General features: G+C 48.8%; 1 protein-coding gene across 3 annotated transcripts in view; it reads right to left on the reverse strand.

Annotated features, from left to right (window-relative positions):
- The window catches only part of LOC129823663 (activated CDC42 kinase 1-like), a 158,029-nt gene that overhangs the window by 64,071 nt on the left and 81,851 nt on the right, over positions 1–12,107 (reverse strand). For all 3 annotated transcript variants that reach the window (XM_055882555.1, XM_055882552.1, XM_055882553.1), the window contains 7 exons: positions 9,639–9,848; positions 7,286–7,438; positions 6,471–6,754; positions 5,996–6,122; positions 5,732–5,878; positions 3,653–3,747; positions 1,902–2,096 (listed from right to left, as the gene is read on the reverse strand). In XM_055882555.1, coding sequence (XP_055738530.1) covers positions 1,902–2,096; positions 3,653–3,747; positions 5,732–5,878; positions 5,996–6,122; positions 6,471–6,754; positions 7,286–7,438; positions 9,639–9,848 — 1,211 coding nt within the window. The remainder of the gene's footprint in view (positions 1–1,901; positions 2,097–3,652; positions 3,748–5,731; positions 5,879–5,995; positions 6,123–6,470; positions 6,755–7,285; positions 7,439–9,638; positions 9,849–12,107) is intronic.

Here is a 12,107-nt window from a genome sequence, read left to right on the forward strand (position 1 = left end):
CGGTCCAGGTTAGTTATGAGGACATGTCTTTACTCATTAATACAGTCCAGGCTAGTTATGAGGACATATCTTTACTCATTAATACGGTCCAGGTTAGTTATGAGGACATGTCTTTACTCATTAATACAGTCGACGGTTAGTTATGAGGACATGTCTTACTCATTAATACGGTCCAGGTTAGTTATGAGGACATGTCTTACTCATTAATGCGGTCCAGGTTAGTTATGAGGACATGTCTTACTCATTAATACGGTCCAGGTTAGTTATGAGGACATGTCTTACTCATTAATACGGTCCAGGTTAGTTATGAGGACATGTCTTTACTCATTAATACGGTCCAGGTTAGTTATGAGGACATGTCTTTACTCATTAATACGGTCCAGGTTAGTTATGAGGACATTTCTTTACTCATTAATACGGTCCAGGTTAGTTATGAGGACATTTCTTTACTCATTAACAAGGTCCAGGTTAGTTATGAGGACATGTCTAATCGTTAATACAGTCCAGGTTAGTTATGAGGACATGTCTTTACTCATTAATACGGTCCAGGTTAGTTATGAGGACATGTCTTTACTCATTAATACGGTCCAGGTTAGTTATCAGGACATGTCTTTACTCATTAATACGGTCCAGGTTAGTTATGAGGACATGTCTTACTCATTAATACAGTCCAGGTTAGTTATGAGGACATGTCTTTACTCATTAATACGGTCCAGGTTAGTTATGAGGACATTTCTTTACTCATTAACACGGTCCAGGTTAGTTATGAGGACATGTCTAATCGTTAATACAGTCCAGGTTAGTTATGAGGACATGTCTTTACTCATTAATACTGTCCAGGCTAGTTATGAGGACATGTCTTTACTCATTAATACGGTCCAGGTTAGTTATGAGGACATGTCTTACTCATTAACACGGTCCAGGTTAGTTATGAGGACATGTCTAATCGTTAATACAGTCCAGGTTAGTTATGAGGGCGTCTTACTCATTAATACGGTCCAGGTTAGTTATGAGAACATGTCCTTACTCATTAATACGGTCCAGGTTAGTTATGAGGACATGTCTTTACTCATTAATACAGTCCAGGTTAGTTATGAGGACATATCTTTACTCATTAATACGGTCCAGGTTAGTTATGAGGACATGTCTTTACTCATTAATACAGTCCAGGTTAGTTATGAGGACATGTCTTAACTCATTAATACGGTCCAGGTTAGTTATGAGGACATGTCTTTACTCATTAATACGGTCCAGGTTAGTTATGAGGACATGTCTTTACTCATTAATACGGTCCAGGTTAGTTATGAGGACATGTCTTTACTCATTAATACGGTCCAGGTTAGTTATGAGGACATGTCTTACTCATTAATACAATCCAGGTTAGTTATGAGGACATATCTTTACTCATTAATACGGTCCAGGTTAGTTATGAAGACATGTCTTTACTCATTAATACGGTCCAGGTTAGTTATGAGGACATGTCTTTACTCATTAATACAGTCCAGGTTAGTTATGAGGACATGTCTAATCGTTAATACGGTCCAGGTTAGTTATGAGGACATGTCTTTCATTGTTAATACGGTCCAGGTTAGTTATGAGGACATGTCTTTACTCATTAATACCGTCCAGGTTAGTTATGAGGACATGTCTTTACTCATTAATACGTCCAGGTTAGTTATGAGGACATGTCTTTACTCATTAATACGGTCCAGGTTAGTTATGAGGACATGTCTTTACTCATTAATACGGTCCAGGTTAGTTATGAGGACATGTCTTTACTCATTAATACGGTCCAGGTTAGTTATGAGGACATGTCTTTACTCATTAATACGGTCCAGGTTAGTTATCAGGACATATCTTTACTCATTAATGATATAAAAGTAGGATTAGTTATGTCTTACTCGTCGATGCGGTCTGGGAATCCCCAGCAGCGGTGTGGGTCGGAGTCTCCATGGCCAGTGTGGATGAAGCTGTGTTGAAGGGGCCTGCTGATGTCGTGGGCCGACAGGCCCGCAACGGAGGTCACCACGTTCCTGGGGAACTGGCCCACCTTCAGCGTGCGTTTGTTCTGGCCCTGCCACCAGTAGTTCTCCGCTCTGACAAAGAGGGTTGTAAAATAGACGTACAGGTGAATGTGAGAAAACACAGAGGGAGGGAGGGAGGGAGGGAGGCAGGCAGGCAGGCAGGCAGGCAGGCAGGCAGGCAGGCAGGCAGGCAGGCAGGCAGGCATATACAGACCTAACACATACAGGTATATACAGACCTAACACATACAGGTATATATACAGACCTAACACATACAGGTATATAAAGACCTAACACATACAGGTATATAAAGACCTAACACATACAGGTATATAAAGACCTAACACATCTGAAGGTACCACGTTCATCTGTACAAACAATAGTACTCAAGTATAAACACCATGGGATCACGCAGCCGTCATACCGCTCAGGAAGGAGACTCGTTCCGTCTCCTAGAGATGAACGTACTTTGGTGCGAAAAGTGCAAATCAATCCCAGAACAACAGAAAAGGACCTTGTGAAGATGCTGGAGGAAACAGGTACAAAATTATCTATATCCACAGTAAAAACGAGTACTATATCGACATAATCTGAAAGGCCGCTCAACAAGGAAGAAGCCACTGCTACAAAACCGCCATAAAAAAGATGAAACAAAAATAGAACTGTTTGGCCTTAATGACCATCTTTATTGTTTGCAGGAAAAAGGGCGAGGCTTGCAATCTGAAGAACACCGTCCCAACCGTGAAGCACGGGGGTGGCAGCATTATGTTGTGGGGGTGCTTTGCTGCAGGAGGGACTGGTGCACTTCACGAAATAGATGGTATCATGTCAAAGGAAAATGATGTGGATATATTGAAGCAACATCTCAAAATATCAGTCAGGAAGTTAAAGCTTGGTCGCAAATGGGTCTTCCAAATGGACAATGACCCCAAGCATACGTCCAAAGTTGTGGCAAAATGGCTTAAGGACAACAGTTAAGGTATTGGAGTGGCCATCACAAAGCCCTGACCTCAATCCTATAGAAAATGTGTGGGCAGAACTGAAAAAGCGTGTGCGAGCAAGGAGGCCTACAAACCTGACTCAGTTACACCAGCTCTGTCAGGAGGAATGGGCCAAAATTCACCCAACTTATTGTGGGAAGCTTGTGGAAGGCTACCCGAAACGTTTGACCCAAGTTAAACAATTTCAAGGCAATTCTACCAAACACTAATTGAGTGTATGTAAACTTCTGACCCACTGGGAATGTGCTGAAAGATATAAAAGCTGAAATAAATCATTCTCTCTACTATTATTCTGACATTTCACATTCTTAAAATAAAGTGGTGATCCTAACTGACCTAAGACAGGGAATTTTTACTCGGATTAAATGTCAGGAATTGTGAAAAACTGAGTTTAAATGTATTTGGCTAAGGTGTATGTAAACTGCATATAAAGACAACACATACAGGTATATAAAGGCATAACACACACAGACAGGTACACACACATACACAGGTGGGTGCAGATGCACATGCACATGCATTGCATACACACACACACACACGCACTCTGACCGACACAAAACATACATAGAAAACCCAATGACGACAGAATATTGATTTACAGTTCATCAGTTGATCACACACACCTGCCCTCGATGATGGTGATGACGTCGTCGACCTGAATCTGAAGCTTGTCAGCCTCTTCAAAGTCCTGCAGCGCGCACATGTCTGCTGGCATGGTCTGGAACGGAGACACACACACACACACACAGAAAAACCAAGTGTGATTACCTTAAAACACACACTGCATCCCAACGTAGTCATTTGGGCCCAAAACCTAAAAATGAAATCAGAGGGTGAGTTTTCCTCCACAAATCTCAGTTAAGTCAAGTTAGGATTCCTCAGTTGGTGAGGCCATAATGTACCCCTGACCCATACAGTGTGCCCCTGACCCATACGCTGTGCCCCTGACCCATACGCTGTGCCCCTGACCTACACAGTGTGTCCCTGACCCATACACTGCGCCCCTGACCCTTACACTGTGCCGCTGACCCACACAATGTGCCCCTGACAGTGTGGCCCTGACCCATACACTGTGCCCCTGACCCATACACTGTGCCCCTGACACTGTGCCCCTGACCCATACACTGTGCCCCTGACCCATACACTGTGCCCCTGACCCATACACTGTGCCCCTGACCCATACACTGTGCCCCTGACCCATACAGTGTGCCCCTGACCCATACAGTGTGCCCCTGACCCATACAGTGTGCCCCTGACACTGTGCCCCTGACCCATACACTGTGCCCCTGACCCATACACTGTGACCCTGACCCTTACACTGTGCCCCTGACCCATACACTGTGCCCCTGACCCATACACTGTGCCCCTGACCCATACAGTGTGCCCCTGACCCATACAGTGTGCCCCTGACCCATACAGTGTGCCCCTGACCCATACAGTGTGCCCCTGACACTGTGCCCCTGACCCATACACTGTGACCCTGACCCTTACACTGTGACCCTGACCCTTACACTGTGCCCCTGACCCATACACTGTGCCCCTGACCCATACACTGTGCCCCTGACCCATGCAGTACCGTAGTAGATTCACTAGGTGGAGCTATAGGTCCAGTTAACATATTAAGAGCTCCCAAAGTCAAGACTTCATCTTGTCATTCAATAATGCGAGTAAATAATTAAAATGAAATGACATTTTACACAAATTGTGTATACAAGTTAAGTATTTAGTACTGACATCTCAGGTTCTAAGCAAATTGATCCACTAAACTTGACGTCAGTATATACAATTGTCGCTCATGAAGGTCATGTATACAACCTTGAAGGTACACATTCAGAATATACTCAACCATTCAGAATATACTCAACCATTCAGAATATACTCAACCATTCAGAATATACTCAGCCATTCAGAATATACTCAACCATTCAGAATATACTCAACCATTCAGAATATACTCAACCATTCAGAATATACTCAACCATTCAGAATATACTCAACCATTCAGAATATACTCAACCATTCAGAATATACTCAGACATGCAGAATATACTCAGACATGCAGAATATACTCAGACATGCAGAATATACTCAACCATTCAGAATATACTCAACCAACTCAACCATTCAGAATATACTCAACCATTCAGAATATACTCAACCATTCAGAATATACTCAGACATGCAGAATATACTCAACCATTCAGAATATTCTCAGACATGCAGAATATACTCAACCATTCAGAATATACTCAACCAACTCAACCATTCAGAATATACTCAACCATTCAGAATATACTCAACCATTCAGAATATACTCAGACATGCAAATAGAAACACACACACACACACACGTAATGCAAATACTAATGTAAACACACATCCAACCCCCCACCCCACCCCCCCACACACACATCCAACACCCCCATCCAACCCCCTAAACACAGACACATCCAACCACCACCCCACCCCCCACACACACATCCAACACCCCCATCCAACCCCCTCCCAATACACACACATCCAACCCCCACCCCACACACACATCCAACACCCCCATCCAACCCCCTAAACACAGACACATCCAACCCCCCCACACACACATCCAACCCCCACTCCACCCCCCACACACACATCCAATCCCCTCACAAAATGTCCCCAGTTGGTCAAATTTTTGTTCGTTTACTATACTTGTGTGTGTGTACCTCGAGCAGGAACTCCCTGAGGGCGAGGAATGTGGGCCTGTCGTCAGGTTTCTGGGCCCAGCACTGCAACATGACGTTGTAGAGGTCCTGAGGACAGTCCTCTGGCTTGGGCAGACGCTCACCCTCCTTGTCTATCTTGTGTAAGATCTGAAACACAGATTGAAATACTGAAATTAAACCCACAATGAAATCTTGATGTACAAAGGGGACAAATACTTTTTCACACGTGTGTGTGTGTGTATGCGTGTATGTATGTATATATACCTGGCTGCCGTTGAGGCCCAGCCAGGGCTCTTGTCCGTGGGTACACATCTCCCACAGCGTCACCCCAAACATCCAGGTGTCTGTAGCGTGGGAGAACGTCCGTGTCTTCAGGCTCTCAGGGGCACACCTGGAGGGAGAGAACACACACACAGAGCAAATTCACATACAGCAAATGTACGGGGACACGCACGTTAGACAACTGGATTAAAAAGGTGATGAGAACAGGGAATAAACAAACACTACGGCATGCACAGCCACATCAGGAGCACAATGTTGTGGAATATCCAGATACAAATATGTCATGTTCAACAAACATGCCTTTAGACACGTAGAATAAACAGACCTGATGAGGAATTACAAGATCATGTCTGATCTATTCATGACATTTCTATCTGCAACGTCAGACGTCTGTTTACTGACTGTGGCCCCTGATCACAACAGACACACAGCTCCCTGTCCCCCCCCCCCCCCTCACCAGGCGAACGGCACCTTGCGGTGCTCCTGCATCACGTAGTGCTCGTGGTTGTTGGGCAACGCTCGCATCAGGCCGAAGTCGCCGATCTTCACCGTATCGGCCGACGCCAGCAGGATGTTGCGGGCGGCCAGGTCGCGGTGGATGAAGCGCCGCTGCTCCAGGTAGGCCATGCCGCACGCCACCTGCACGGCGTACTGGCATAGCGTGTGGATGAGGACGGGGCCCTGCGTCGGAACGCAGCGCAGATGGTCCAGCAGGGAGCCCAGCGGGGCTAGTTCAGTCACCTGGGGGGGGGGGGGGGGATATGACGCAGATGAATAGAACACGGAGGAAAGGTCAGCCTTCATTTTAGTCCTCTGTCTCAATCAATCACTTCTCTCCTCCTGCCGGCCTGGAGGTTTCTGACACTGACATGATTTAAATGGGGACAGGAAGCAGTCTGACAGGAAGCAGTCTGAGCAGTGTGTTTATGTGTGTTTGGTATGTGCGTCCGGTGTGTGTGCTTATGTGTGTGTGTTTATGATAGTCTGGTATGTGTGTCCAGTGTGTGTGTGTGTTTATGTGTGTCCCCGGTGTGTGTGTGTATGTGTGTCCGGTGTATGTGTGCATGCATGTACCACAGGATGTTGGTGGCACCTTAACTGGGGAGGATGGGCTCATTGTAATGGCTGGAGCTGAATAGGTAGAATGGTATCAAATACATCAAACAAATGGTTTCCATGTTCTTGATGTCATTCCATTCGCTCCATTCCAGCCATTATTATGAGCCGTCCTCCCCTCAGCAGCCTCCTGTGCCATGATGTGTGTGTCCGTACCATCTTCATGGGGCGTGTGAGCACCACCCCGTACAGCCTGATGAGGTTCTGGTGATCCAGGGAGTGCATGGCGTTCACCTCGCAGATGAAGTCGTCCAGTGCGTCCGGCTGACTCAGAACGTCTGTCTTTAAACACTTCACTGCTACCTCCAACTGGAGAAGAGAAGGGGGTAAGGAGAGATGGGGGGTTAGCCTAATGCTAAATCCATAGTGAAAATTATTGATGATTGATGCTAGCAGATGTTTACTTTGAGTGACTACAGTTGTGCTTACTAACAGTGTGGTGGACTTGGAACAATCTAAAACTAGGAGACAATAGAGCACCAGGGGTGTATTCATGCAACCGTTAGCTTCTGTTAGCTTCCGTTTGGTTCTGTTAGCTTCCGTTTGGTTCTGTTAGCTTCCGTTTGGTTCTGTTAGCTTCTGTTAGCTTCCGTTTGGTTCTGTTAGCTTCCGTTTGGTTCTGTTTGGTTCTGTTTGGTTCCATTTGTTTCGTAGGGTAATACTTGAACAACCCTGTTTTATGGGCTCTGTAAACCATGTGTCACATGTTCTGTAAACTATTCCTTTGTTCTGTTGGGACTCTGCACCTGGCTTTACTGGTCCCATCTGGCCATGTTGGGGTCACTGTGTGTATGTACTGTGTCTTTGTGTGTGTGTGTGTGTGTGTGTGTGTGTGTGTGTGTGTGTGTGTGTGTGTGTGTGTGTGTGTGTGTGTGTGTGTGTGTGTGTGTGTGTGTGTGGTCACTCGGTCACTTCTGGAGAGTGTTTGGACAAGATTCTCTCTTTCTCCATCACTCCCTCGCTCCCTCGAGGTCAAGTCTATAGGGGCTAGTGGTCAAGGCTTTGACCAAAACAGATGTTGGAGAGAGAGTGTTTTTGGTCATTTTTCCATGTTGTCATGGTTTCAACTTTGAAGCCACTGATACTGTTCCCCAGGGTGATCACGAGGAACTCCCTACTCCTTCTCCCTCTGTTCCTCTTTCTATTCTGACACCTTATTGTGAAACTTTACCACAAACGTTCCATAAGCATGTGTGAAACAACTGAAGCGTAAAAACAGGTGCTGCCTGTGCGGCCGGAGTAACACTTCTCATTGACTAGGTCTACAGTGGCTCTGTTTCACCCACGGTCCAAAAACACAAGACGTAAAAAACAAAATGGGGGAGGGGCGATGGTATTCTCTCTTCCCTGATTACGATTATTGATCAGCTGAATTAGATGTGTTGTCTAGATGGGACCCTGTTTTCTAAACGGGAACCTATAGAGGGTAAGATTTAGACCAAAACCCATCCCATCACCCGCCACACACACAGACAGAGACAGTATCCCCCCCCCCCACACACACACACAGACAGACAGAGACAGTATCCCCCCCACACACACAGAGACAGTATCCCCCCCCCCCACACAGACAGACAGAGACAGTATCCCCCCCACACACACAGAGACAGTATCCCCCCCCCCCCCCCCCCCCCCCCCACACACACACACACACACACACACACACGGAGACAGAGACAGTATCCCCCCCACACACATAGACAGACACAGTACCCCCCCCCCACACACACACACAGACAGACACAGTCCCCCCCCCCCCACACACACAGACAGAGACAGTATCCCCCCACACACATAGACAGACACAGTACCCCCCCCCCCCCACACACACACACAGACAGACAGTATCCCCCCCCACACACACAGACAGACACAGTCCCGCCCCCCCCCACACACACAGACAGAGACAGTATCCCCCCCCCCACACACCCAGACAGACAGACACAGTACCCCCCCCCCCCCCCCACACACACACAGGCAGACAGACAGACAGACAGAGTACCCCCCCCCCACACACACACACACACAGACAGACAGAGATACAGCACAGTACCCCCCCCCCCCCCACACACACACACATAGACAGACACAGTACCCCCCCCCCCCCCCCCCCACACACACACACACAGAGACAGTATCCCCCCCACACACATAGACAGACACAGTACCCCCCCCCCCACACACCCAGACAGACAGTATCCCCCCCACACACCCAGACAGACAGACACAGTACCCCCCCCCCCCCCCCCCCCACACACACACACAGACAGACAGAGTACCCCCCCCCCCACACACACACACACAGACAGACAGAGATACAGACACAGTACCCCCCCCACACACACACCCAGACAGAGACACAATACCCCCCCACACACCCAGACAGACAAGACACAGTACCCCGCCAGCACACATAGAGACAGATACACAGTACCCCCCCCACACACACACAGAGAGACAGACAGACACAGTACCCCCCCATACACAGACAGAACCCACCCCGTCTCACCACTTTCCCAGCGGGCGTGAACCACTCGCCCCTTTTGACCACGCCGAAGGAGCCTTCGCCCAGCTTCTGGAAGAGGACCAGGTCCTTCTCACTGATCAGACAGCTGAGTGCCTGCTGCTGGGGGGGCGGCGTAGGGGACAGCTTGCGGAAGGAGGAGGTGGGGGCCGCCTGCTGGAAGTCCCCGCCGTCCGGCCGCTTCCCGCTGAACACCTGGAGAAAGACGAGAAAAGAGATACGTCATTAATAGAAGATGAATGAAAAGACCCAACTCTCACTACATTATGTAAATGAGTCTCTGGGTGCTGTAGTGCAGGAGGTATCTGACCTGTATGAAACAGACAACAGTACTTAGCTGTGAGAATATAATGTTCACCATTAAGATATATATATATACACTCAGCGGCCAGTTGATGAAGTACATCACCCCGTTCACGCAAATGGTTCGCTCCTACAGACAGTGAGTCACGTGGCCGTGGCTTGCTGTATAAATCAGGCAGACAGGCAACCAGTTACTGTTTCGACTGAACGTTGCAATGGGCGGAAAGAGTTTGAGCGTGGTAGGATCGTCAGGGACCAGGGGCGCCGGTTACAGTAGCTCAGAAACGGACGTCCTCCTGGGCTTTTCACCTGCAACAGTGTCTACGGTTTACAGAGAATGGTGCAACAAACTAAAACCATCCAGTCAGCGGCAGTCCTATGGTGAAAACAGCTTGTTGATGAGAGGTGGAAGGAGAACGGCAAGAGTCCTGCAAGCTAACAGGCGGGCAACAAACAGGCAAATAATGTCCCAGTACAACAGTGGTGTACAGAACGGCATCTCTGAACTCACAACTCGTCAGTCCTTGTCAAGGACGGACTATTGCAACAGACGACCACACCGGGTTCCACTCTTATCAGCTAAAAACAAGAAGAAGCAGCTCCAGTGAGCACGCCATCACCAACACTGGGCACGCCATCACCAACACTGGACACGCCATCACCAACACTGGAAACGCCATCACCAACACTGGACACGCCATCACCAACACTGGACACGCCATCACCAACACTGGACACGCCATCACCAACACTGGGCACGCCATCACCAACACTGGGCACGCCATCACCAACACTGGGCACGCCATCACCAACACTGGGCACGCCATCACCAACACTGGGCACGCCATCACCAACACTGGAAACGCCATCACCAACACTGGGCACGCCATCACCAACACTGGGCACGCCATCACCAACACTGGACACGCCATCACCAACACTGGACACGCCATCACCAACACTGGACACGCCATCACCAACACTGGGCACGCCATCACCAACACTGGGCACGCCATCACCAACACTGGACACGCCATCACCAACACTGGACACGCCATCACCAACACTGGACACGCCATCACCAACACTGGACACGCCATCACCAACACTGGGCACGCCATCACCAACACTGGACACGCCATCACCAACACTGGACACGCCATCACCAACACTGGACACGCCATCACCAACACTGGACACGCCATCACCAACACTGGGCACGCCATCACCAACACTGGGCACGCCATCACCAACACTGGGCACGCCATCACCAACACTGGAAACGCCATCACCAACACTGGACACGCCATCACCAACACTGGACACGCCATCACCAACACTGGAAACGCCATCACCAACACTGGACACGCCATCACCAACACTGGACACGCCATCACCAACACTGGAAACGCCATCACCAACACTGGAAACGCCATCACCAACACTGGAAACGCCATCACCAACACTGGACACGCCATCACCAACACTGGAAACGCCATCACCAACACTGGAAACGCCATCACCAACACTGGACACGCCATCACCAACACTGGACACGCCATCACCATCACTGGACACGCCATCACCAACACTGGGCACGCCATCACCAACACTGGACACGCCATCACCAACACTGGAAACGCCATCACCAACACTGGAAACGCCATCACCAACACTGGACACGCCATCACCAACACTGGACACGCCATCACCAACACTGGACACGCCATCACCAACACTGGACACGCCATCACCAACACTGGAAACGCCATCACCAACACTGGACCTGCCATCACCAACACTGGAAACGCCATCACCAACACTGGACACGCCATCACCAACACTGGAAACGCCATCACCAACACTGGACACGCCATCACCAACACTGGACACGCCATCACCAACACTGGGCACGCCATCACCAACACTGGACACGCCATCACCAACACTGGACACGCCATCACCAACACTGGACACGCCATCACCAACACTGGACACGCCATCACCAACACTGGACACGCCATCACCAACACTGGACACGCCATCACCAACACTGGACAACTGAGGAGTGGAAAAACATTGGCTGGTCCAAAGATATCCCGGTTCCTGTTGCCTCATGCTGACGGCAGAGTCAGGATTTGGTGTAAGCAG

This window comes from Salvelinus fontinalis, chromosome 26, assembly GCF_029448725.1.
Source record: "Salvelinus fontinalis isolate EN_2023a chromosome 26, ASM2944872v1, whole genome shotgun sequence".
Taxonomy (NCBI): domain Eukaryota; kingdom Metazoa; phylum Chordata; class Actinopteri; order Salmoniformes; family Salmonidae; genus Salvelinus; species Salvelinus fontinalis.